Here is a 26819-nt window from a genome sequence, read left to right as displayed (position 1 = left end):
ATGGGGTGGCTGGAGAGAGTTGTAGGTGGCTGGGGGGAGGCAGGAATTTGAGGAAGGGAGAGCATGCTCATTGGACTTCTGTTTTTTGCATGTGAAACTGACTGAGCAGGAGGCTGGTGATGAGGAAGTGGTGGGGAGTCCTGGGCTAGGACATGTCAAAGGAAGCAGGAGGGGCATGAGGCCTGAGATCCCTCTACCTACCCTTCCCAGGCATCCTTCAGCCCTGCTGTGGTCTCCTCCCTAGAGGAATCCCAGGGACCCTGCCTGGGCCTTGTTCCAAGTGGGGGCTATGGAGAAACTGCCGGGACCAGGGGTCCATGGGCATAGTAGGTGCAGAGTTCCCCAGGCAGGTGTCTGTGAAATGTTTGGGGTTTTATTCCTACTCCAAAGTACCAGGATTCACTGCTGATCCACTCAAACTGTTCTCCTCAGAATAATTGATTGCCCAACTCAGAACTCAGAGGCCCAGCTGGGGACCACCTCTCTACTTCCTGGACTGGACCAAGTAAAGTTGGCTTGTTTCTGTCACCTTCCCACAGAAGATGGGGGTGGGAGGCTTTGTAGGAGATGGAAAAGGCTTCTTAGAGCCGAGGAGGGTTTCAGGGTCTCACCTCAGCAAGGAGTGGAGATGTTCCAGGAGGCCCTGGCAATGGTGCTCACCCCCACACAGGGGACTTCTGTGCTCAGAGCTCTGGGAAACAAAGGTGCCAGGGGGACTGGCCCTGGAGTGTCCTTGGAGGAGCCCTGCCCTGGGAGTCTGGGGTTAGACGCTGCCTCCCTGCTTCCGGAACTCTATTTGGGATTCCTCTGAGAGGCCTGAGGCTTGGGAGAGAAGGCAAAGGAATTCCTAGGCTGGCCCTATTTGGAGGCAGCAAGTAAGGGAGGGGTGCTCAGAATAGAGGTGGAGCAGGGATTGGGAAGAAGATCAGAATGCTGGGGTAATGAGCTGGGTTGGGGCTGGGCATGGTCAAGGAAGCAGGGATGGAGGGGTGTGGTTAGGAACTGAGATCCCAATGGGAATAGGGTAGGCTGGACTGAGTAAGGTGCTGCTAGCGATGGCTGACTGTGAATGTTTGGAGGTGTGGACTGAGTATGGGGTGGGAGTAGGCAGGGAAAGAAATTGGATTTGGGGTGGAGACACAAGTGACAGTGGATAGTGATGGGGATGGACTAGGAATGGGCCCTTCGGAGGTGGGGATGAGCTGCAGATGGGCCAGGGTGGCTGGTCCAATTGGGTTGGGTTAGGGGGTTGGGACAGAAATGGGTTTAAACTGGTTTGGGATGACGGTGAGGCTGGGACGAAGAGAAATGAAGCACGGAGTGGGGCTGAGTGGGGCTGGGCCCGAATGGAATGAAGTGGGTTTGGAACTGGGACAAGGAGCTGGAAAGAAGAGGGGTGAAGCTGGGCCTGGGTAGTGGTTGCATACGGTAAGTGTGGTGAGGTAGGGTCTCGGCTGGGTAAAGGGCTGGAGAAGTGGGTGAGCGCCTACGTTGGGAACACTGTAGGCGAGGTTTTAGGACGTGGGTGGGACGCGCCTTGAGAGCTGAAGGGCAGACCCGCTCCCGGGCGAAGAGTGCAGGGGCTGTGGGTGAGGGGCGTGGGGGCGCCCCGGGGCAGGCCGGGAAGGGGGGGCGGGCCTCCCCCTGCGCCGGGCCAGGGCGGCACTAGGACCGAGCGCGCGGAGGGAGCGAGCCGGGCGGAGCCTGCGCCCCCCGCCCCCCGCCGGCCGGCTCCCCTCCCCCCGGCCGCTGGCTCGCTCGGCTCGCAACGCTGCAGAGGCTCCGAGGCGGCAGCGGCGGCGACTCCTTCTTTCCTTCCCTGCTCCTCTGGCCGTCCGTCCGTCTGTGCGTCTGTCCGTTCGGTCTCGGTCCGGCCAGCAGCATGGCTGGCGTCAGCTTCAGCGGCCACCGCCTGGAGCTGCTGGCGGCGTACGAGGAGGTGATTCGGGAGGAGAGCGCGGCCGACTGGTGAGCCCCCCGCCCCCGCCCCCCCGGCCCCTTTGTCCCCGCGCCGCCGCCGCCGCGCCTTTGTTTCCACCCGGCTCCGCCGCCCTGCAGCCGGGAAGGGAGGGGGAGACCCCGAAATGGTGCAGCGGCCCGGGAGGGCCAGGGAGGGGCTGCCTTTGTGCGTGCCGGGGGAGGGGCCGGGCCGGGCCAGGCGGGGCACTGCCGGGCCCGAGCTCCCACAGGCGGCCCCAGTCTCGCGGTGGGAGCGGTGGCCCGACGCAGGTCAGGGAGAGGCAGGGTCCCAGATGTGTGGTCCGGGGCCGCATGGCCCTGCGGTAGCCCATCCCCCGCCCTCTGCCCTTCCGCCCCGGGCCCGGGGGACAGGTGTGCACGGGGCGGCCAAGGGCACCTTCGCCACCTTCGAGCGGGCGAAGACCGGGCGGGGACGAGGCGGGGACCGAGCTAGCGGAGCCAGCGCAGCCTGCCTTGCCCAGCCCGGCCCGGCCACAGCACAAAGGAAAGCTAGGGCGGGGGAGGAGCAGGGCGGGCTGGGGGCCGGAGCGCCCCGCCCACCGGGGGGCCTCTCGGAGTTGGGGTATGATGGAAAGACGTTCTTTGCCACATAGCAATCACCCAGTGACTCCTGTTCCCCTCAGGGGTCGTGGAGGAGGCAGAGATGAGTCCTCTTCTCTCCGACCCGACTCGGAGGGGATTGTGGGGACTAGGCATCAGGGCTGGGAGATGCAACGGGGACTGAACTGCCTGGCTAGGTGGCCATCTGGGGTTCCTGGGAGGAAGCCCTCAGGCGCACAAGTGTGGAGGGAACCCCCAAAGAGGGATGAGAGGGTGAGTAGATCCACTGAGCCCCTAAGCCTCATGGCCCAGTGGCCAGGGACTCTCAGCTCCCTGGTGGGGGAAAGCTGAACTACCCTCTCCTGCTTCCCCAGCTGTTGTCTTCCCCTGAGCTGTATGAGGGGATGGGCCACCTGCTCTCCCTCTGGAGTCCCTTGGGTGGCAGGAAAGCAAACTGCCCCATTCAGGAATCATCTTGCCCCAAAATACTCTCTCCTGGGACAGGTACCCATTCTGTTCTCTAGGCCTGTTCTTCTCCTGACAGGCAGGAAACTGAGGCACAGAGAGAGGATAGGCGTGAGGGACCTCACCTGGGCTGGCTTCACCCTCACCTTAGGAGGGCAGTTGGGTAGGGACACTGACCTGGGGGCTGGAGGAGGGGCAAGATGGCCAGGCGCCCATGCCATGGTACTGCAGCACTGGCTGGCAGCCAGGCCTGGAGGGATGGACGCGGGAGACAAGCTCTCATGTCCTGCAGGTCAGTCACAGGAGAGGCCAGCACAGGCTAAGTGGGCAGGCGGCCCACCTATTGTCCCAGCCCTGCCCCAAGGGGGCTGAGATCATGGGAGGAGTTCAGGGCAAGTGGCCGGCTTGGCCTGGTGGAGGAGTTAGCCTTGGGATATGGGCCCTGTCTGCAGAGAGGCACAGCCCACCCTAAGACGTCCCCCTCACCCTCCGGTCTGGTGGTTAGTGTCTGCCATCACCCCATTTCCCCCCTAACCTCCCAGAAATTGGGCTCTGGCGGCCTAGTACAGGGCCACACAATCACTGCTGGCTCACATCCTGCTTAGCCGAGGCCTGGGCTCCCAAAGCCCAGCAGCATCCATGTGGCCAAAGCAAGTTATTCATCACTGGCATGCGTCACCCCCCCCATCTGGGTTGTGTGTGGGACACACACACACACACACACACACACACACACACACACAGACACGCACCCTCGCACATGCACACATTTGCTCATTCCCAAGGGCCCAGATAGCATTTTGTAAAAAGAGTGTGAGAATCATATCCTACAGAGTGGGCCATGAATTCCCCCAAAGCCCAGTACTGAGCCAGGGGTACAGTGGGGTCTCAAGACTCATGGGCAGACCCTGCACTAGGAGGCCAGAGGAGGGCATCTTGGGTACAGTTGCTGTCTTGGTCAAGGGGCTTGGCACTGCCTTCACTTACCTTGCCTCTGAGTGGGAGGGAAGGGGATGGGGGAGCTCACTCCTAGGTGGCAGAGCCTCTGAAATGGACCACTGCCCTGGCACTGGGCCCAGGAAGTCAGGTTATGTAGTGGGAAGAGCAAGTGTTGTCCTGGGTGTGACACTACTCACTGTGTGACCACACACAAAGTGTCTGCTGCCCTCTGGTCTTTTTGAAAAGATGAAGAGGCGACAGGACTCCACCATATCTGGGACCCCCAAGGCCCTTCCAGCTGCAACATCCTGAGAGTGGGATTGTCCTGAAGAGTCCACCTGCCTTTGGTCCCCCACCTCAGCTGAACTCAGGATCTCCCTGGAGTGGCTACACTCCAGTCCCCACCCCACCCTAGTCCAGTGTCTCTGGCCTAGGTGGTTTCTCAGAGTTTGTGTCAGTATCACAGGTACCTACTGTTACTGCCCTATGCTGGTCTTGGAACCCAGGGAGTGATAAGTGTGGATTGACCAAATCAAATGCTCAGCTTCACAAAGCTTACAGCTAGGGTATTGTCTGTCTTCAGGGGTTGGAGCTGGTAAGACAGGTAGATTCCTGGGCCTCCCTTCCTGATACCTTGTGGTGTCACCAGCTCCCACCCATGCAGGCCCAGGCTGCCTCTGATGTGTTGGAGGAGCTCAGGTCTAGTGAAAGCTAGGATGGGTTCAGATGCCTCTTGCTGTGCCTGCTGGGGTGTGGTAAGTGCTCTGGGAAGGTGCAGCTTAGGGCAGGGCTTTCTTGGGAGCTGGCACTGGGGGCCCTGAAGGATTTCAGCCAAGGGTGGGCAGTGGGGTAGAGAACTAAGTCTGGCCTTCCTGTGGAGGGAACCACATATGCAGAGGCTCCAGGGTGGGAAATATCCAGAATTGTGTTTGGGATAAGGGAGCCATCCAGCACACCCCAAGTGTTTGGTGTGGATATGGATGTCTGGCTGGAAAGACAGGTGGGGCGGAGCTCAGGGTTGAAGGCCTGAAACTTAGGCATGGTTTCTGCCAGGCAAGGGCTGTGGCCATAGCAGGAAAAGATGGCCAGAGGTGGGTAGGCAAGGGTTGGGGCAGAAGGGGTCCTTGGCAGGCAGGTGTTCTTGTGGGGAGCAAGGGCCCCCAGAGAGGCTGACAAGTTGTTCCAGCGAGATGTGATATCTAGAGCAGTGTCTGGCAGCCAGGGTCTTTGAGTTCTGCCTCCATTTCTGGTCTGCAGAATGGAGACAGACAGACTCTCCCTGCTTCTCTGAGGGCCCTTTGTTCCCAGTGGTGGGTTAGGGTAGCCAGACAGGTGGTGGGACAGCTGTGCTGGGAAGCAGCTGCCAGGGTTGGGGCCCAGGCAACAGTTGGACCAGGAGCTCCCAGCTCCACAGCCCACCTGTGTCCCTTTCTGGAGGGGGGGAATCCCAAGAAGCAGGGGGCTAGGGATCCTGACTTGTGCTGACCCCTTGAGACTGGGCCAGGCCCTCCTTCCTTCCCTGGGCCCTCCTGCTTCCTTCCTCCCTCCCTCCCCCTTCTTCTCTCCCCCTCCTTCTCTCCCCCTCCTTCCTCTTCCCGCTCTCCCTCCCCCTTTCTTCCCTCGCTCCCTCTGTCTTTCGTTTTCTCTTCATCCCTTCACTTCCTTTCTTTTCTCTTTCTTCCTCCTTTCTTTCTGTTTCCCCCTCCCTTTCTCTTCTCCATCACCTTGCCTCCCCTTCTTCTAGCTCCTAGCCTCCTCCACTTGTTCTGGGAGTAGAGAAAGGAAAGCGTGGAGAAGGAGCTTGAGACCTCTTGAGCCTCCGGGACAAGGCTCTTCTTCCTCGCTCCAGTGGGTTCTCAGGAAACGTCTCTGCCTTCCCTTGCGCGAAATGGATGCTGTGCCACTGCTGCATGGGGAGAAAAAGCCAGGGCAGAAAAAGCTAAGGAGGGGGAAGGAAGAAGGCTGCTACAGTCAGCTTTCTGGTGAAGCTAAGGCAGAAGGAAAGGCCAGCATTCCCGGGAGGCCAGGGCCTCAGCTCTGGTAGAGGCCTAGGGCCTGGAAGGCCAGGAGAACATGCCAGGGGTCTGAGTCTGGGCAAGAGTGACAAGAGTGGCCACGTTGACCTCATCCCCATTTCTGAGAGGCCAAGATTGAGGCCAAAGCCATGTCCCCAGGGTCCTTTGTGTTCAGGAGAATGTGGGTAGGGTGGGCCAGTCATGTGCCAATTGCCAGGTTGCCATGGTTACCCAGGGATGCCCATCGAAGAGAGCACCAGGTTCTCTCTCCTCCCCCTCCCTTGCCATGGGAGGAGGGGCCGTGGGTACTGAAGAACACGCCAGGTAGGTTCCTGGCGACAGCCAATGGAGGATGAGGATCATGGTAGCCAGGGAACGGTAACCAAGGAACCGTCGCCTTGGAATCTCCCATCTCACACCCGCTCACTGGGTTGTAGGCTGCCAGGGCCCAGGCTCTGAGCATGGGACACATAGGCTCCCTCAAAGCCAGCGACTAGGCAGCGATTTCTGCCCCATTGCCTACTCCCCGGCTGACCCAGGCCTCCCTGTCCCAGGTCCCAGGCTGCCTCCCACTGGGCTTCAGCCAGAATTGGTGCCTAGCCCTGCTGTCGTGATGACATGGCAGTGCTGGGCCAGAATCCCTACTCTTGGCCTGCCCCCTCTGTGTTCCTCCTCCTCCCCAGAGCCATCCCCACCCAAAATTGGCAGCCTGGGCCCTGACAGTACTCTGAGCCACCCCTCCCTTTCCCCAGGGCTCTGTACACATATGAGGATGGCTCAGATGACCTCAAGCTTGCAGCATCAGGAGGTAAGAATTCCATCCATTCCTTTGCCTTCCTCTCCGCCCCCTCCTCTGGTTGTTTTCTTCCCCACCCGCCTGGCTGCATGCCATCTCCTTGCTTGCAGCCAGTCGACCCACACTTGTCTGCCTGTGTCCTTCCTCCAGCCATCCCTAAGATCCCCAGGGTGGGGAGGGAGGGAGCCTTGCTTGCTATTTGATTATAAGAAGAGTGAGCCTCAGAAAGGGAGAGTGACTGCCCAAAGTCACTCAGCTAGGAGAGAAGGGGCCTGGCAGGTATGGCCCGGATCACTTCCACTTTCTTGGGAACCCAGGGGTTTTAAATTTTACCTCAGCGGGCACTAGCACGGTGTAAGAGATGGTGTGCGAACAGTGAGACAAGGGATGTGTGAAGAACAAACACTTCCTCAGTCCTACCCTAAGTCAGGCCCCAGGGGTTTCAGAGACAAAACTCGCTCCTGCCTGCTGGCCCTGTCTCACACCAGCACAGAACTGCGGGGCCTCCAGATCTCTGGGTGTGCCTGCAGAGCCCACGAGAGGAGTCTTTCCTTCGGGCTCCAGGCCCTTTGCAGGGTAAGGGTTCAGGAGATGGAGAGTCCTGATACCCTCCTGATTCCCCCAGATGGGGGTTTGCAGGAGCTCTCCGGCCACTTTGAGAACCAGAAGGTGATGTACGGCTTCTGCAGCGTCAAGGACTCCCAGGCTGCTCTGCCAAAATATGTGCTCATCAACTGGGTATGCAGCTATGGGCTGGGAAGGGAGTAAAGTCCCCACTTCACCCACTGACACCACCAGAGAGCGCCCCACTAGCCCCCTGGAAAGAGAGCCCGGGGCCTCAGGCTGCTGACCCCTCTTGTCCTTTCCCGACCTCCTCTTCCCTGGGTACTTTGCAGGTTGGTGAAGATGTGCCTGATGCCCGCAAATGCGCTTGTGCCAGCCACGTGGCTAAGGTGGCTGAATTCTTCCAGGTGCGAGTGGGGTTGGGGCTTGTGGGAGCAGGGTCTCTGCACTGGCTGGTGGTAGTGATGGGACAGAGCCATGCTGCCTGAACACGACTTCTTGCTGCAGGGTGTCGACGTGATTGTGAACGCCAGCAGCGTGGAAGACATAGATGCGGGTGCCATCGGGCAGCGACTCTCCAATGGGCTAGCACGGCTCTCCAGCCCCGTGCTGCACCGACTGCGGCTACGTGAGGATGAGAACGCCGAGCCGGTGGTCAGTGTGCCTGGGGCAGGCTGGCCCTGCCAGGGCTGCACCTGCCCCACCTCTCTCGGTCCTCACCCTTTGTGTATGGCAGCTCCCGGAGCACTCAGCCCATTCTCCCCACTCATGCCAAGCCATTTGACTTTGCAGGGCACCACCTATCAGAAAACTGATGCAGCTGTGGAAATGAAGCGGATTAACCGCGAGCAGTTCTGGGAGCAAGCCAAGGTGTGGACCTTGGCGCCAGCTTTCAGGCTGAGCTGCCCCTCCCTGACCCTACCCCAAGGCATAGCTCTGGCTTCTATCCCCAGGTCCCTCCCTTAAACAATGTGTTCCATCTTGTTTGCTACCCCAGCTGAAAGAGGGAGCCCTTTTGGCTTTATGCCTATAGGGCATAAATCCCAGAACTGGTACCTCCCCAATCCTGGGTTGGGGATGGGTTGGAGGGGCAGAGGCGGGCCCCAGCTCAGGGCCTGCACTGCCTTGGCGTGGGGGGTTGCAGAAGGAGGAAGAGCTGAGGAAGGAGGAAGAGCGGAAGAAAGCTCTGGATGAGAGACTCCGGTTTGAGCAAGAGCGGATGGAGCAGGAGCGGCAGGAGCAGGAGGAGCGGGAACGGCGCTACCGAGAGCGGGAACAGCAGATAGAGGAGCACAGGTCGGCCCTGCCCCACCCCAGGCCACATGCTCCAGGCCTTCGGTGGACCCACCCTCAGGTGTGCATGCTGGCTTATCGTTCCAGGAGGAAACAGCAGACGTTAGAAGCTGAGGAGGCCAAGCGGCGGTTGAAAGAGCAGTCTATCTTTGTAAGTTTTTAGCCAGGGCTCCCAGTCTCCTAGTGAGGGGAAGTGAGAATGATCCTTGTGTTCCTGGGCTTCGCGGGAGGGGTGGGGGGATATCCGTGGCTTGGGGACAGTTCCAGGTGTTCAGGGTACCTTTGCATGGACATGGAGTATCACAGTGTGTCAGGCCTGCCACCTGATCATGTGGGCCTCTGTTCCTTGGCTGTGGAAAGAAACCTCCTTGGAAGAAGCTTCTTTTATAGAATAGAAGAGAAAATCTACCATGACCTTCACTGACCAGCCTCCCTCTACCCCTCCCAGTGGAGCCTAAAAGGCTTGGGGTGGATTGGGCACACTTCCTGCACTTTGGGGTCTGGCGGCATGGTCCCCACCACAGTTGTGCTGCAGAGCCACATGAATGAGCCCGGGCCAGTGCTCTGAGCATCTGTAGTATCTCCTTTAGAGTAGCCCCTGTTCCGAGGGTGCCGTCTGACATCCAAACATTGGGATGGGCTGTGGGACCTGACCCTTTGAAAATCATAGTGGAGTTGAGTCTTCATGCTTTGAATTGAATTTTGTATTTCAGCAATAGCTAAAGTCGTTCAGGGCTGAACATGGTATAGTTCAGGATGGGAGGTGGGTACTACTCATCTGGATTGGGACTATGATGGCCATTTGTGCTGCGGGGACACAGGGTCATACTCACAGGAGGCTGGGAAGGAGGAGACCGGTCAGCCCTGCAGAGGCCCTGGCATGAAGTGGCTGTCATAGTTCACTCTAATCACAGTAGCCCCTCGGGGCGGAGATGATGTGTGGTTAGTAAGCTCCACCTGCAATCGTTCATTCAGCAAACATTTGTCACCTGCCATGTGCCAGGTGTTCGAAACAGTGGAGAACAAGGTGGGCAAGATTTTTTTCAAAATTAATCAGTGAATCCGCTTATTTTGAATTGTGCCGAAACGTATGTAACATAAAATGTGCCACCTTAACCATTTTTTAAGCGTACAGCTTAGTGGTATTAAGATTGCCAGTATGTTCGTATTGTACAACTGTCATCACTATTTATCCTCAAAAATTTCATCTTCCCGTACTGAAACTCTGTCTGCATTAAACATTAAACTCCCCATTCTCTGTTTCCCCAGACCTCAGGCAACTGCCTTTCTACTTTGTATGAATTTGACGCCTCTGAAGTACCTCATTTGAATGGAATCATGTAATATTTTTTCCTTTTGTGACTAGGTTATTTCACTTCGCAGTGTTTTCAAGGTTCATCCATGTGTCAGAATGTCTTCCTCTTTAAGGCTGATAATACTCCATTGTATGTATACACCACATTTTGTTTACCCATTCAGAGCAAGGTCATTTTGAAAAAGTTGATTTTGACAGAAAATTTCACACACACGCACTCAGAAGTAGAAACAGTAGTAGAGTGAATCCCCTGATCACTCATCTTCACCAGTTGTCAGCATTTTAGTCAAAGTCTTAGAAGTCTTAACACCATTACCATTACCATTACATTAGAGTCTCGTCTGGCCCTTCAAATGTGGCTCATGTGACAGTGACAGTGGATGCTCTAGCAGGTCAGTGTGGTGACCCTACAACTGCAGGACTTTAAAGACAGTCCCGTGTGTGAATTTTGGAATTTAGGACCATAAAATGCTTTCTCCTTGCTTAAGCTGTTCTGCTTTCTGTCCTCTGTTAAGAATTGCATTCCTTATACTGAGTTCCGTTTTTGCCTGGGCTGCCAGGGAGCTCCCCATGTATCTGAAGCTGCTCAGCCACAGCAGTGCTTTTGACCCTATGATTAGTGTATTGGTCTCACTTTCCTACCCAGAGCCCTAATTTGTTTCAGTGTTTTGCACGTTGTTGGTAGTTAAGGCTTTTGTGATGAGCTTGCCTCTAGTCCTTTTTTTGAATCTGGCAAAGGACTCTAGTGAGGTTACACTAGCCAGTGCTGGAACATCATCAAAGGCTGGTGGCATGTAATTTATAGGAAGGCAAGGACCCTGCCTGGAGCCGAGTGAGCTGAGGAGCAAGGGAAATATGAATGGAAATAGAGAGAGGTAGGTCAGAGGAGGACTTTAGATTTCATTCTGGAAGACACAAAGCTGTGGTTGGAGTGACATCCATCTTGAGGGGTACTTTGGAGGGCCATTTTCTTAATGTATCCTGAGGGGAAAATTTAAGTTTTAGATTATGTGCTCAAAACAAAGAAGCTCTGTAACTTCACCACCTTACCTGCAGCTTATTCTCTCTGCATCAGTCCCCTCCCCCAACCTACCCCATTTGCCACAATAGTAGCAGGAGCAGCATTGATTAAAAATCTTTGATGTAGTGAGTTCAGTTGTGCAAATGTGTGCCAACTGAACCATGTGCTGGCCGCTCACACACAGATCTGACTTCTCAGCCTGTGTCACCCACAGGGGGCAGGGGTGATGATCCCAGAAAAAGGAAATTATGATATAGTGTCATCTGTGGTGTATGCCTGGAACACCTCATGGAGACCCAAAAATGACCTGAATGGGCGAGGGTCCTTTTGTTCAGGAGGCAGTGCCAAGCTGAGGCTGAAAGCAGGAAGAGTTGAACCTGGGGTGGGAGTTGGGCATTTGGGGCAAGAGGGATTGATCTCCCGTGTGAAGGCATGGAGGTGGGAAATGGTGTGTGTGTTCCAGGAACTGTGACTACATTGTGCTGAGGACTTTGTGTTTCATCTTACAGGTAGTGTGGGTGAGTCACGGCGGGAGGAGGGTGTGAGAGAGGTGACGGACTAGATCAGGCAAGCGAAAGGGAATGTAGGATAAACAAGGAGCCCCATCTGCCTTTACTCCTGGGGTTGCGGCCTCAAAACTGTCCAGTGCAGGTAGCTAGTGAAGTGCAGTAGGGGATGGTCTGCAGCAAGCTGGGGTGAGGGTTCCAGCAGTACAGCTCTGGCCAAGAGCACACGGGCCATTGTTGCCAGGGCTTCTGGCATTTCAGGAGAAACTAGAGATCCTGATTTCGGTCTGATACTCCTGATTTTTAAGTGGTAGCAACTAATGTTTTAAAAACATCATACTGGGGGTGCCTGGGTGACTCGGTTAAGTGTCCGACTCCTCTAACTTTAGCTCAGGTCGTGGATGGAGCCCCATATTGGGCTCTACACCGAGAGTGGAGCCTCCTTGGGATTCTCTCTCTCCCTCCCTCTCTGCCTCTACCCCGTGTGTATACATGCACTTTCTCTCTCTCAAAATAAATGAATAAACATTAAAAAAAAATAATAAAAACATCATACTGGCAAAACAAAAGCCGTCTGTGGGCCATACTCAGCTAGTACTCACTCCGGCTCATGAGAAGCTCCCCAAGGGATGTTAAGCTAGGAGAAATCATGGTCTGATTTGGATTTTGGAAAAAGTCTTTTTATGGGAAGAGAGCAAGGATATGGGACTAATGAGAAGCCTCCTGTCATAATGCCAAGATCCAGGCATCAGTGATGGGGGTGTGGTTGGCTAGGTACTGAGGTAGGAGGTCCAGGAAAAGTTAGCTACAAAGCAGGGAGCACTCCTGAATGACCCTGGATGCCTGTTGGATCTCGGGGTGATGGTGCAGGAGTCCCTGAGCTGGGTACCCAGGGCCTGTCTGAGCTGGAGATGAGGTGGCTGAGGGCCTTGTAGATAAAGGGACTATGTGACTGGGTAGTGAAGGGAGCAGGGGTGCCGCCCCCAAGCTGCTTCCTGCCAGGTTGTGGAGAAAACATGAGGCCTGTAAGAAGGCCAAGAGCTCCTGGGAGAGTGGGATGACCAGGACACTGTCTTTTTGGTTTCAGGGTGACCAGCGGGATGAAGAAGAAGAGACCCAGATGAAGAAGTCAGAATCGGAGGTAGAGGTGAGAGTTCGGGGAGCAGGACAAAGTGAGGTGGGCAGGGCTTGCCTTAGCTGGGCCTGGCTCTCACCCTTTCTTTGTGCCCCTAGGAGGCAGCAGCCATTATTGCCCAGCGGCCTGACAACCCACGGGAGTTCTTCAAGCAGCAGGAACGAGTTGCATCGGCCTCTGCGGGCAGCTGCGATGCACCCTCACCCTTCAACCACCGACCAGGTAGTCCCAGGTCTAACCCCGCCCCCCACCTGACCCCCTCTCCTCAGGTTTTGGGCCTGAGCCTCTCTGCGACTCTTTCTTGGAAGGGAAGCCTTCCTTGCCCAAGGACCCCTTTGGAGAAGGCAAGGCCATCCATTCATCAAGTGTGCTTTCACCCACTGGCTCCCAGGTGGCAGGACTGAGAGGGGCTCAGGTGGGGGGGGGGGTTGGTGTTGGCCTTGGCTGAGCAACAGGTAGTGCTAGAGGTCATCTGGGCAGCTCTGGCATGGGCTGAAACCACCCCTCCCGCCCCCTCCCCCCCGCCCTTGAGTGTGGGGAGTGGCCCTCCTGGGGTTGAACTAGGTCTTGCCTGAAGGGCTGTGGGTGCATGTGCAGTGGACTCTTACTCTGGCCCTGAGTTTGAGCAGCCTGGAGCCTGTACCCAGTGCTCACCGTTGGGATTCTCCCTGTGCAACTTCCACCTCCCTCCACAAAGCACCCTCCTGCTCTGTCTGCTGATCTGAGTGTTTGCCCCTGCTGTGTGCTTGGCCTTGTGCTGGGGTTCCAGGGGTGGGGCAGGCTGTCCCTGTACTGCTTTGAGTCTGGCTTTGTGTGGCAAGCTCATTGCTCTGCTTGTCTGGTGCTGGTGGGAATCATCTGATGGTTTGAGGCTGTGGCCTAGTATGGCTGATTGTGTGCCCTAGCGGAAGGCAGTTTGGACTTCTAGGGCCAGCCCTGGGGGCGGGTGAGGCCTCATGGGGGTGGGGGGGAGACTGACCCTCTCTTGTCCTCTGTCTCTCTCTGTCTGTCTCTCTCGGCAGGTCGTCCGTACTGCCCTTTCATAAAGGCATCGGACAGTGGGCCTTCCTCCTCCTCCTCTTCCTCCTCCTCCCCTCCACGGACTCCCTTTCCCTATATCACCTGTCACCGCACCCCAAACCTCTCTTCCTCCCTCCCATGTAGGTAGCAGCCCCAGGCCTCAGTGGGGTGGGGTAAGGAGGGCCCCGCTTCCCAGCAGTGCCCCTGCCCTCCCCCATCCTGACCGCTGATCTCTGGTGTTTGTCCCCAGAGCAGGTATTACCTGCCTCTTTCCCCTGGCCCTGAAGGGGCTCTTGTCCCAAGGGACCTGGCTTCTAGGGTCTGGAGCTGTGGTCTGGCCCCTGAAGGGCTGGGGGGCTCCTAGCCCCTACCCAGACTCCAGACAGGAGGTGATGGCCAGGCCCCCAAGGTGGACAATCCTGGTCCCACCTGGCTCCCTTGGCCCTTACTGACCAGCCTGGGGGTTTGTTCCATAGGCAGCCACCTGGACAGCCACCGGAGGATGGCACCCACCCCCATCCCCACCCGGAGCCCATCTGATTCCAGCACGGCTTCTACCCCTGTCGCTGAACAGATTGAGCGGGCTCTGGATGAGGTCACGTCCTCGCAGCCTCCACCACTGCCTCCGCCACCCCCTCAAGGTGAATGAGGGGCTGCACCCTAGCTGCACCAGGCCTCTCCCCAGTCCCCAGGCTGGGAACCCCACGTGGCCATAGTAACAACTCCTTAGGGATCTGGGCCACCCATCACTGGGCCTCCCAGTAGCTATGGCAGGGAGGAAGCTTGGTGTTGCAGTCAGACCTGCTATCTCTGAATCTCAGTATCTCTCACTGGAATGCGGATGGGGCCTTCCTCCCAGGGCTGCCGAGCAGTTTAAAGACACTAGGAGATAAAGGGGCAGCAGGGCCCAGTGGGTGTTCTGGAAGGTGCTCTGTATGGAGCTCTTAGTGGAAGCCTTCTGTCCTGGAAGTCAGGGGGTAGGCAGAGTACAGTAGGGTGGCTGTCCCAGGCCTGCTTCTTTCCCTGAGGGAGCTGACCACATCTCTCTCCTGCATTTGTGCTATTGCAGAGACCCAGGAGCCCGAGCCTGGCCTGGATAGTGAAGAGACCAGCAAAGAGGCCAGAGCAACAGCCCCTCAGGCCTGGGCAGGCCCCATGGAGGAGCCCCCACAGGCACCAGAGCCTCCCCAGGGGCAAGGCAGCCCCACGGAGGACTTGATGTTCATGGCATCTCCAGAGCAGGCTGTCCTGGCTGCCCCTCTGGAGCCTGCCATGGCCAACACCACCATAGCTGACATCCCGGTAGCTGATGCCATTGAAACCGACACTGCCACTGCCGATACCGCTGTTGCCAACACCATTTCCCCTGCCGCTGCCAGCCTCATTGACCTATGGCCTGGCAACGGGGAAGAGGCCTCCATATCCCAGGCTGAGCCTAGGGTCCCTACACCACCTTCAGGTGCCGAGGTCACTCTGGCAGAGGTACCCCTGCTAGATGAGGTGGTTGAGGAACCACTGCCACTGGCAGGCAAAGGCTGTGCCAACCTTCTCAATTTTGATGAGCTGCCTGAGCCGCCAGCTACCTTCTGTGACCCAGAAGAGGAAATAGAAGGGGAGCCTCTGGCCACCTCCCAGGTCCCAACTCTGCCCTCTGCTCTAGAGGAGCTGGATCAGGAGCCAGAGCTGGAGCCAGAGCCAGAGCCCCACCTGCTGACCAATGGCGAGACCACCCAGAAGGAGGGGACCCAGGTGGGGCAGGGACAGCCTGGTGGTAGGGGTGGTGGTCAGGGTTCTAGCAGGCAGTACCTCTATTCTCTGAGACCCATATTATTGGAGGGAGGCTCCATTTCATTCTCCCTCCTTGGGCCATCTCTGCTTTTGTGCCCAAGGCAGGCATATGTTTCCCTGGAAACCACTGATAGAATCACTGGTTGCTGGGGAAACGCTCAGGCCTGGTAGGTCAGCCCTAGCCCTCCTGGGTGGGGCCCAGTGACCTGGAGCTTTCCTCCTGCAGGCCAGTGAGGGGTACTTCAGCCAATCACAGGAGGAGGAGTTCGCCCAATCCGAAGAGCTGTGCGCAAAGGCCCCGCCTCCTGTGTTCTACAACAAACCTCCAGGTAGTGCTGGGGTGGGTGATAGGGAGGAGTTCCGGTAGGGGTGCTGGGTTCAAGTGTGAAGATGCGCGCGCACACACATGCACACACACGATCACTTGGGGGTGTTGCGTTCAAGTGTGGATACAGCCACAGCTCCCAGGGGTTTGGGGAAACAGCCATGGATGTGCTGAGCCATCTCATCTTCCCTCCTTTCCCAACACCATAGAAATCGACATCACCTGCTGGGATGCAGACCCAGTACCAGAAGAGGAGGAGGGCTTCGAGGGCGGTGATTAGCGGTGGCGCCCGCCCTCAGGCTGCCCTCGCCAAGGCCGCCCACCTGTGCCGGCCTCTGGCCAGACGGCCCGCCGTGCCTGCACTCGCAGCAGCTCCGCCTGGCACCCACTCCGGATTCCGGCCCTGGCCCGGGACTTGGCCGCTTCCCCACCCACAGGGCCTGACTTTTACAGCTTTTCTCTTTTTTTTAAAGTTGATAGGAGACTTGTACAGTTGACTGGTTTTCCTCCCGTTGGTAGTTGAGACGCTGTTGCAAATTCTACCCCCTCCCCGCCCGGACCAGATTGTAGCTCTTAGTCCTCCCTGCTCACTCAGCTGGACGGGGTGGAGGCCTCGCCCTTCGTGGGAGCCTGGCGTCGGGGGAGCTCTGGTGGGAAAATGCCCCACCTCTTTTCCTAGTTTTATGTTTCTTGGAAAAATATCACTTTGTATTCTCTGTCCAGGGCTTCAGATATTTTGCACGAATTTTAAAACATGGCAATAAATGGCTCGTGGGCTCTGGCTCCCTGGGACCCCCTCCCCGCCCTTCTCTTGACCCCTCCCCGCCTGGCCCAAAGGAAGTAGGCCCAGCTGGGGCCCCTCGGCTTCCAGGCCCTTTCCTGCCCCCCTCCTGCTGGGCAGGTCCCAAGCTGGAGGCCCTAGGCGCGGATCAGGTTAGGGCTATCGGTGGGGCCCGGGGCTTAAATGGCCCCTCCCTAACTCCTCCCTCTTTGCTTGGGTTCCTTTTTCACGTTCAGTAACTGTTTTTGGAAAGCACAAACTTCTGTAACGGGTCGTGCTCATGTCTGTTAATAAAGAAATCCAGATCCCTTCAGGCCTGCTGCTCCGGGCCTCCAGGGGCGGATCTGTGGTGTGCCGCCTCCCCTGACCCCCATTCCCAACTCTTCCCACCTCCAAGGCCACAGGGAGCACCCTCACCGTGATCTCACGGGCAGGGAAGGTAGGGTCTGGAGCTCCCAGGGGAATCAGCCTGTGAAGTTTAGTTCCTCAACCTCAGGTCAGTTTTTAGCCAGAAGACGCGTTCAGGTTCTGGGTCGCCAAGGCCCAGGCACGCCTGGCTACCAAAACCTTGGGCGCAAGCAGTGGGTGCCCCCTCCGCTTGTACCAAACCAGATCACACACCTTTATTATCCTCAAAATGTAACAAACGGGGTAAGAAATCCCTCCCTCCCCACCCCTCCCCGCAGTCCAAGGGAAGCGTTTAAAAAGCCCCGCAGTCAGGCCACGAGTTCGCGGGTGAGGCCCGGAACGCCGGACGCCCCTCTATACGGCTGTAGTCCTCCCGAACAAGGGGATGGAGACCGGCAGGCGCCAAGCTCCGTGCTCCAGCGGCTCGCGGCTGCTGAGTTCCGAGTCGGTCCAGCTGGGGAAGACCCGGCGGCCACGGTCCGCCTGCAGACAGAGCGCAGGGCAGGGGGCCGCTGGCCGCGGAGCGCTGGGCAGGTGCAGCGCTGACGTGTAGCCCCGGTCCAGGAAGAGCGGCTTGTAGCTGGGCGGCGGCTGCTCCTGTTTCTCCGAGCTGTCGCGGCGGCTCAGAAAGGGTGTGACGATCTTGCGGTAGAGGCCGCGCGTGTCCGTGAGCACCTCACTGTAGGGCGGCGGCGGCTCGGCCATCAGCACCGCCTCTTCATAGCACGGTGGCTTGGACATGTCCGATTCCGCTGCGGAGTGGGAAATGTTCCGAGGGTGAGGCCACCCGTCCCTGGCCTCCGGCCAGCTGCCAACCCCAAGCCCAGCCCGCTACCTCCTAGGTTCTCTGGGAGGCTGTCCCATGGAAGGCTCGCCTGTTAGTAGTGATCCCGCCCACCTCTCAGTGGCCCTCGTTGCCCACGGCAGAGGTCTGGGCTTACCTTGACGCGGATAACTCCAAGGCCGCGGCGGCACTGAGAGGTGCGGGGGCGGCGGATGAGGAAGCGCGTGGTGGTGTGTGTGCGCGTGTGCGTGTGGCTGCGCCGGCCCGTGGTGCAGCAGCGGGTGGACGTGCACGTGCTGATGCGCGTGCGCCGGCGCCTCGAGGCGGCCGCGCTGCGGTGGTGGTGGCGGCGCTAGGCCTGGGGGGCTTCCGGCCAGGCTGCCCTCGAGCTCGAGGGGCTCCAGCTCGAGGGCGCGGAGGTTCTGCTCACGTAGTCGTTCCTCCTGGCGCCGTTTGAGGCGGCGGCGCAGGAAGCTGCAGAAGCAGCAGAGTAGGACGATGAGACCCCAGATGAGCCAGAAACCGGCGAAGCACGTGAGGAACGTGTAGGTGCCCTGGGACATAACCATGGCGGCGGCGGGGCGGCGGGTCCTCGGCTGCTTCACTGGACACTGGGTTCCTCTACGTGGCCCCGGGCCCGCGCCACGCTCCCAGGCGCCGCCAGCGTCACTCGGGGACCTGCGGCCGGGGGCTGCTCGCGGCGGGGCTCAAGTCGTGCGCGCGCCGGCGGGGGGCAAGAGCAGCGGCGCCCGCTCCTTCCCATGGCGCCGGTGGGAGCGCGGGTGGGCCTCACCCGGGGCCGCGCGGGACCTGTAGAACAGACACAGGGCGCGGTGAAGGCGCGTTGCAGCCCCGACGACTTCCCTGCCTGCGCCCGTGCCCTGCGCAGTTCTGGGGAAGCCTCCTCTGCGGGAACCCCCGCACTCCCCCCGGGGCGGTGACGTCACCATGGGGATGACGTCATACCTCGAGGTTTCCCCGGTAGGGCTTTCCCGGATCTGAGACCCGGCCGCCGCCGCAGCTGAGCCGAGGGGACTCCAGGCAGGCCAGCAGAGGGCGCGCGAAGGCCAGTCTCGGCCTCTGTACTCAAGGGAGGTTCGCTACCCCACGGGGTACCCCAGCTCGGAAAGGGTTTCAGAGGCCCGTGGACAGACCCTCAGGGCGCTGAAGAGGAGTTTCTGCGCGGTTGCTTTGCGGCGGGAAAAGGGTGGCCCACCTCCTATAGCCCCACAAGCAGCCCACCGACGCCCAGCTTTAGCCCTAGGCATCCGCCGCTCTAGGCCTTGTACCCGCTCCTACCCATGGCCGCGCAAAGCATGGAACATCTAGGTCCGCACTGCGGGCCTCCTGGTCGTCGCCGCTCTTGTAGAAGAGGCTCAGGAGGGGTCGTTCCGGCTGTTACTGCGTGCCACTGGCCTGCTTTTGTCTGCACGTCCGGGCGTGGGCTGTTCCCTTTTTTCCTTTCCTCTAGGCGCCTCCGCCTGTCAGATCCCAGCTCTGTTTCCCCAGCCTCCTACCAATTCGCAGCCTCATTGGCCCTACCCTCCTAGCACCAGTAGGCCTTATCAATTCCTTTACGTTTCTGCAGAGGGTAGGAAAAGTAGCTCGTTTGCACGTGTATCACCTGGCCCATGGGCACCTCTAGTTCTGCCTCCTTCTTCCTCTCTACAGCCAGGGTTTAGAGAGGAACCTTGCATCTTGAGGTATGTAGGATGAAACCCTGACTGTGGAGTGACGGGTAGCAGGCGATTGTTCACCACCCCCGCAGAACAGAAGGGTGCCCTTCTTGAATGCCTTATACCCAGGGTTTTCACATATAACCCTTTAGGGTAACTGCAGTTATTCCTATTTTGCAGACGGAGGGGATGGGGAGGTGGCAATTAGCTGTGTAGAGGGCAGATGGCAGTGCCTTAATTTGAACCCAAGCCTGGCCACAAAACCCTAGCCAGGGGTGGGAGAGTGCTGCTGCTTGAGCTACTTTGTGGGCCCCTCTTCCAGGAGCCCCATGGACAGCCCCCCATCCTCAACATATCCAAGGCACACACACACATTTAGCTCTGGGGGCCGTGGTGGGCCTGAGCTCCAAGCAGGAGGTCCACATCAAGCTGTCTCAGACTGTTCTGGCAGCACGCTGGGGGGAAGCCAGGCCACGGGCCACCCCACACTTCTCCCAGATGGATCCTGTCTGATTCTCTGGCTGCCTTATGCCATGTGCCACTTGGTCCCCGTGCCAGTCCCTTTCTCCTGGGCCTGTGTTCCAGAACAGACAATGGCAAGAACAATAGCTCCACCCGCCCCCTCCACAACCCTGCCATGAGGCTGCCATGGCGACGCAGCCCAGATAAAAACACGATGCTGCCAGTCACTGGGAGTTAATTAAATCTGTTGTTCTCCTTTTCCTGAGCCCACAGGAATTTTCAGGAATGCTCTGAGGAAGCTGGCACTAACTAGGGGGCCCCTTGGCCTGCAGAGCAGGAATAGCTCCAGATCAGAAAAGGTACTTCTGGGACTGGAGGTGAAGGAGTTTAGCTGAATTAGAAATAGAAATATCTGCCAAGGACTGTCTACTGCATGTCAAGCCTTGTTCTAGGCCCTTTCCATTTGGAACCTCACATGATATGTAATACCTCCTTCTCAGTGGGGGCCCATTTGATAGATGAGGAAACAGGGCCAGAGAAATGATTTGCCCCAGGTCACACAGCTGATAAGGGGAGGAGTAAGGATTTAGCTGAGTCTGAATCGAGAGTCAGTCAAAATACTTTCCATTACAAGACCACTGAGACATAAATGAAGAGCCCAGTGCATGTGAGCACTTGGCACATGAAGACTTGGCAGCCATGGGGATACTGAGCTGACTGGCCAGCTTGTAGCCAAAACATACCTTTCTGTTCCTTCGCACCAAAGCCCTGGGGCTTCTGGCCACCATGCCTCAGCTCAAGAGTAGGAAAACGCTATAGAGTGGAGAAATGGGATGGCAGCTCCAAGGTTAACAAGGAACAAATAACAGAGACTCTGCCCTGAGGGGCCCAGCTCAGCTGACTGGGCATTAAGGTGGACAGAGGCAGGCCACAACCAAGACTCTCTGGGTGCCAATGTGGCCCCTCAGCAAGGAGGCAGGAATCACTGCCATATTTTATGGATTAGGCCGCTCTCTGTCATGCTGGCGCCAGTGCCCAGTTTGAGTGGGCATGGGTTTGATGCTAAACACTCCCTCTTAGGCTACTACTTCACTCAGTGGTACTCTGGCAGGCCCAGAGGGCATGGGTCCTGCCAGAGGCCTCCCTCCGGCCTGTGTCTGGCCCACAGGGAGTTGCTTAGTACATTTCATCTAATCCACAGTAGGTGCTCAACACATAAATGTCAAGAGACCTTTCCAGATGCTCTTCCTGACAGACCAGGTTTCTCCAATCTTCCTCAAAGAGCTGTCCCTTTACCCCTTCGTACTTCTGTGCAGGCTCCTGTCTGTGTCTGGGGAGCCCTTCAGTGCAGATCCTGCCTGCCACCTCTTACTCACAGTCACGCACCCTCTCCATCCCCTCCAGACTCTCCAGAGCAAATACCGCATTTGTCCAACTCCAGCTGTGTGCTAGGGGTTGTGCCTACCCCCTTAAGTCTGCCATTTTATGATTTGTTTCTTCTTTCTCCTTTCTTACCTTCTTGCAGGTTATTTGAACTTTTTTTTTAGGATTCCATCTTGATTTATTTACAGTGTTTGTGAGTGTATTGTTTTGTATGTTTTCTTAGGCCACACACTCACTGGGGTACAGCAGGGGGACACAAACAAGACCCCAGGGGGTGAATTTCTTAACCTCTGTAATGCCAGTTTCCCCATCAGTGACCATGGTGAAAACTGAGCTAGTCCATGCAAAGGGTTTGGAGATGCCCAACACACATTAGTGCTGATGATGGCAGCTTCGGAGCTGGGGATGCAGAGATGTGCATGTCCTTTAGGTGCTCCCTGCCTGAGGACTGGATGTCACAAATCATTCTCAGTCATCCTACAAACTAGGTTAGCATTCCTCCCATTTGACAGATGAGAGCACTTGGCTCAAAGAAATCAAATGATACCCAAGGTCACACAGATTTCTTATTCTGGTGCCTGGTGCACTGCTGTGGGCATCTACCACATTGCTCCTCTGCATGAAGAACCCCAGTAATCTTAGACCCTTAAAATCTACTAGATCTTTTATCTCAGTAAAGGGCCCACCATTTGCTCCAGCCACTAAATTCTGTTTTTACCCTCAGTGCACTGTGCCTTCATCTGTCTACTTCCTTTGGTCCCCCTGCCACTACTTCGCCAGGCCCCCATCATCTCTCACCTGGGCCCCTGTCACCATGCTTGCCACCGCCCTCTGTACTTCCATGCTATGCTCCTGTTCAGCCTACCCACTTGCCACATTGTCGTTTCCCCCAGGCCCTTTCCTGCCTGAATCCTCTGGCAACTCCCACCCCTTCAGGAAGCAGCCTAGCTCTTTAAGACAGTGTAGATGCGTGCCTCTTAAACTTGAATCAGCGTCAGAGCTATGGGGAGGGCTTGTTAAAACAGAGTGCTGGGCTCTGCTCCCAGTGTTTGCTTCAGTAGGTCTGGGGTTGGACCCGAGAGTTTGCATTTCTAACAAATTCCCAGCAGATGCTGATGATGTGGTCCAGAGAGCACACTTGGAGAACTGACCTAGATCATGGCCTCTGGGATGAACTCCTGCCAAGGCATCTTCAGCCTCACCTCTCAGTGCCCTTCCCTCTGCAACCAGCCTGTGTTTCCATCCTGCACTGCTAAGTTGTGCTTTCTTTCCCTGAAGTTCTTGCCCCCACACTTACTACTCAGCTTCATGGCCTCACTGTCACTTTGCTGGACAAGTCAGCTCCAGGTGGCCTTACTCCCCAGGGTTGGAGAAATCCAGGGATGTCAAAGTGTGCTGCGGTTGCCTGTGTGCGACTCCAGAGGTTGCATCTGTCTTGTCATCTGGCACACAGATGGCAGCTCCAAAACCACTTGGTAGGAGTGACTGGAGATGCCTAGTTCCCTGTTTGGTCTTATAGCCACAGGACAGGAAACACTTCAAGAATGGATCTGGGGGCACCTGGATGACTCAGTCGGTTGAGTGTCTGACCCCCGATTTTGGTTGAGGTCATGACCTCACCATCATGAGATCAAGCCCCATGTCAGGCTCTACACTGGGCATGGAGCCTGCTCCAGCTCCTCCCTCTCCCTTTCCCTCTGTTCCCACCCCCCACCAAATAAATAAATAAATAAAATCTTAAAAAAAAAAAAGAGCTGGGTCTGCATCCAATTCACTCCTGGGAAATGTCAGCCATTCACCAAAAAGTCAGTGAGAGAGAAGCCATCACCCAGCTCTCGACCTTCGCAGGGTGGTTTACAAGTGAGATGAGGACCCATCATCCATGTGAATAAAAGAAAATGGAGGCATATGCGAGGGGCTCTGGAATGGACAGAGGGAATCCCAGATGGCAGGGTTTTTGGGTCATAAGGTACTCAGAGCCACCAGTCAAGCGAAGGGACAAAGACTCAGACCAGAGGACAGCAGTGGGAGAATGTGGTGTGTAGAGTGAGGATGGCTAACCTGTCCTGCATATCCAGCACATGCCAGTCCCATTGCTGGCCTCTTCACATTCATTATCTCACACCCAGGAGGTGGCTGCTGCCATCCCCATTCTACAGACAAGGAGTTGGGCCAGCTCAGGCCCACATAGCCAGGGGGTTGTGAAGTCCAAGTGACTGCAAGGCCCACTGTCCTGGCAGGAAGGCAGGCACTGGTAACAATTTTACACTCCTCCCACACCAAGACAGACGAACTGAGGCCAGAGAGAGGATTGCCGCCATAGTCAGCCAGGCGTAGAGCTTACCCGAGCCTCATTTCCAGTTAAGCCAAGGTACTACAGGTACTAGAGGTGCTACAGGTAGCACCTCTGTGACCCAACCCTGGCACTGGGCCAGGAACCCAGGGCTTGGAAACTGTGAACAAGACAACAGACCGGGGTCACAGAGAGCTGTGGGCAGAGGGGCCCTGCGTGGCTCAGTGTCTACTGTACTCCCATTTCTCCCTCCAAGGGAGTTGGCCACACCTCAGGGGCTGGGGTGGGGGGGAGGGGGGAGACGAAGATGCCCTCTTCAGAGAGTCAGCCTGGCATAACACACAGAGCACTAAAGAGAGAGCTAGGGTTCAAATTAGGCTGTGTGGCTCCATCCCAGCTATTCTCATGTCTGAGCTGGAGTTTCTTTGCCTGTAAGACAGGGATGATGAGACCTGCCTAGGATTGCCAACGGTGGAGCAAAACTGATGAGGGAAGTGAAAACACTTCAAGACTGGTGTACACAGCTGCATGTGACAAACCAAAAGCCAATACTTCGCAGCTTCAAGAGGCTCAAATATGGAAACCAGCCCATGGCACTATATCTACACAAACCTGGAAGTGGTCCAGCAGAAACTACCATCGCTTTACCATGGACCAGAAGTCATGGCCTCGTGACTCTCAGGCTGGACACAGTTCATGGGCATGTTTTGTTGGCCCACAATCAATTCTTAAAAATATCCTGATTAGTTGCCAAATTTAAAACCCAGGAGATTTTACATAAAAGTCTGGATTCTTGGTTCATCTTGAAAATTATCTGGTCATTCCAAGTCCACATTCTCACATGGTGACATAAACTGTAGCTGGGCAGCTCCCTGGCCCACCTCACTCACTCATTCCATTGCTCCTTGGGCCCTAGAGGCCCAAGGGTTTCCACCAGCTGAACTATAAATGAGCACCCACAGTAGCCAGCAGTACATGGATGGGCCCATCTCTGCTGAATTCTACCACAGCTAGGGCTGCAAGCTGATCAGGCCACAGAGCCCAAAAACCAAGAATTTGGGCATTGGGGGGTTCTCAGGTAACTGAGGTAGCCCTCACTCCTTAGTTTCGCCCAGAGAGAGAAAATGGAGGAAGGGAGCCAGCCCAGCAGCAGCACAGTCCTATAGAACATCTGGGTGAGCAAGAATCTGGCTGATTTTGGTGGAAGAAGGAAAAGTGTACTAAGGCTTGAAAGACGTAGGGAATTTCCTCACTGGAAGAATATGAAAGGAAGTTAAGAATGCTCCTCTAGAAGGCCCTACAGTTCTTTTCCGCAATAGATGGTGTGTGGCAGGCAGAGAGCTGCTGTGCCAGGAGAGAAACCTTCACTGAAGACTGAGTTCCACCACTTACTGGTTGTGTGACCTTGGGGAGATCACATTACCTCCCTGAACCTTGGAGTCTTCATCTTTAAAATGGGGATCATAAACTTACCTGCACAATTGTAAAGATTAGGAGATAATGAATGCAGAACACTCAACACACAGCAGGAACAGAATGAAAGGAGCCTGTGAATAATTCCAAGGGCACTCTTGCCTGCAGCATCAAGACTCAGGACTGAGTTCGGGCACCACCCGTCTAAGGACATCTTATGCCAAGGCCTCAAATGCCTGGGGTAACGGTCACCTCTGGTGCCCCAGGACACTTCCCTGGATGGGAAAGGAAACCCAATGGTGGTTGTGGTCACTGGGCTGTTGAGTCCAAGGTCTGTGATTGGAGGCTGGCATCTGCTGAGTCAGGTCTGGGAGAGCTGGCAGGAGGACCATTTCTCTCCCCAGCACCCTGCCGCTGTCGGCTGGGGGAGGTTGGGAGAGGAGCCAGAGGTCATTTCCTCTGACTCAGAGGCCATTCTCCTCCCAGAGGAGCTCCCCTGGAGGACAGCGCATCTCCATGTGGCGCTGGCCTGCCTGCTGGCCAACCTGCATGCCACCCAGCACAGTCTGGGCTTTGTGCTCAGACAAGAAAGGGACACTTGTGATCCAGACAATGGGCTGGGGCGCTCCCATTTGGCCTGAGCTTCAGCTTCCCTGGGTCAGCAATGTCCTTTTCCTCTGCTTCTACCCACTCTGCTCCCACCACTCCCTGGAGAATGGTGGCTTGGAACGTGGAGCAGAAACCCATCACCGGCCCTAGCCGCGGTTTGGCATATGCCCTGGCCATGAGGAGGAGGGACGTAAGCTTCTTTCTTCTCCCCTGGTAAGGAACATCGCCTCTGTGGCACCCAACTCGGGTCAGACCATTTTGCTGGCGAGTGGTGGTAGTGGTGGTGGGGGTGTCGGAACACAGACGCCGGACGGACGCAGCCATCAAGCCTCCTCCTCCCGCAGCAGGCCCAGGGGCTGGGCCGCCCCCACATTTGCAGCCACCCCAAGAGCCCTGCTGCGACGACTGCAGCCACGTGGGAGCTAGCTCGTGCCCACGGGGCCGCTCACCCCCCCCCCCCATCTTCGAGGAGCTGTGGAGGCAGGCACACCCAGACGGGTGAAGTTATTACCCCCACCGCTCGAGGGCGAGTCCCTGCACCCCCACTCCCCCTGCGCCCCTGGGCTGCGGCCCCGCGTGGGGTGGGGGAGGGGCGGGAGGGGGCGTCGCCGCCCCGCAGCCGCGTTGCCTGGGAGCGCAACCCCGTTGCTGTGGCAACCGTTTCCAAGCGAACCGGTGGCGGCTCGCGCCCGGCTTTGGCTCCCTCGCTCACTGGCGCCCTCCCTCTCCCTCCCTCCCTTCCTCCCTCCGGAGTAGGCTGGGGGAGGGGCTGGCCGGGGCGGGGGTCCGAGGCCGCGACCCGGGGCCAAAGCTCGGAGCTGCCCGCGGGGAGGGGCTCAGCCCGGGACCATCTTCTGCCCGCGCTCCGGGCCCGCCCGGCCCGCCGCCGCCGCCGCGGTACTCACGGGCCCAGACATCCTCCTCGAGCTCGTCCTCCTGGCTCGGGGCGAGTGGTGCCGGCCCCGCGGACAGAGCCCCCGGCCTGGGGGAGGCGGCGACGGCGGCCCCGGGTAGCTGACTGTGGCAGCGAAGGCGGCTGCGAGCGCTGGGCTCGAGCCTCGGGGCGCGCACGGGCGCGTACACGGCGCGTACCAGCCCGGCGTGCGCGCGCGCGCGGCAGCCGGCAGGGGGCCCCCACCCCCAGCCTTTCGCCAGCGAGGAGGCTGTCCTGGGAGCCGAAGGCGGAGGACCTGGCACCCACCTGCCGCGCGGAGATTCAGGCGCGGAGACTCACACGCGGGGCGCTGGGTTCACCCTGCACAGGGTAAGCACGCGCCACTCCGCACCGCTCCTGGCAACAGGCTGTCC

At 57.5% G+C, this 26819-nt stretch overlaps 2 protein-coding genes across 4 annotated transcripts; one reads left to right on the top strand and one right to left on the bottom strand.

The window, feature by feature from the left end:
- Positions 1-1677: 1677 nt before the first annotated feature.
- Positions 1678-16796, top strand: DBN1 (drebrin 1). 3 transcript variants are annotated; one of them, XM_040446295.1, is made up of 15 exons: positions 1684-1968; positions 6692-6747; positions 7361-7473; positions 7632-7706; positions 7807-7953; positions 8092-8169; positions 8444-8595; positions 8680-8743; positions 12522-12581; positions 12668-12791; positions 13592-13729; positions 14066-14230; positions 14659-15338; positions 15604-15706; positions 15912-16796. In XM_040446295.1, the coding sequence occupies exons 1-15, from the start codon at positions 1883-1885 to the stop codon at positions 15980-15982; spliced, it is 2112 nt and encodes a 703-aa protein (XP_040302229.1). In that variant the 5' UTR covers positions 1684-1882; the 3' UTR covers positions 15983-16796. The 3 variants fall into 3 exon arrangements, with proteins under 3 accessions (XP_040302241.1, XP_040302229.1, XP_040302233.1); XM_040446299.1 differs by lacking the exon at positions 13592-13729 and having other exon boundaries at positions 1702-1968; XM_040446307.1 differs by lacking the exons at positions 13592-13729; positions 14066-14230 and having other exon boundaries at positions 1678-1968.
- A 288-nt stretch (positions 16797-17084) lies between these two features.
- Positions 17085-26588, bottom strand: PRR7 (proline rich 7, synaptic). The gene is made up of 3 exons (XM_040446375.1): positions 26417-26588; positions 17833-18485; positions 17085-17643 (listed from the first exon to the last, which is right to left on the bottom strand). The coding sequence occupies exons 2-3, from the start codon at positions 18242-18244 to the stop codon at positions 17246-17248; spliced, it is 810 nt and encodes a 269-aa protein (XP_040302309.1). The 5' UTR covers positions 18245-18485; positions 26417-26588; the 3' UTR covers positions 17085-17245.
- Positions 26589-26819: the final 231 nt, after the last annotated feature.

This window comes from Herpailurus yagouaroundi, unplaced genomic scaffold (assembly GCF_014898765.1).
Source record: "Herpailurus yagouaroundi ecotype Mexico unplaced genomic scaffold, PumYag 29, whole genome shotgun sequence".
Taxonomy (NCBI): domain Eukaryota; kingdom Metazoa; phylum Chordata; class Mammalia; order Carnivora; family Felidae; genus Herpailurus; species Herpailurus yagouaroundi.
Note: the sequence above shows the minus strand (reverse complement) of the source record. Positions and strands in the feature narration are given on the sequence as shown.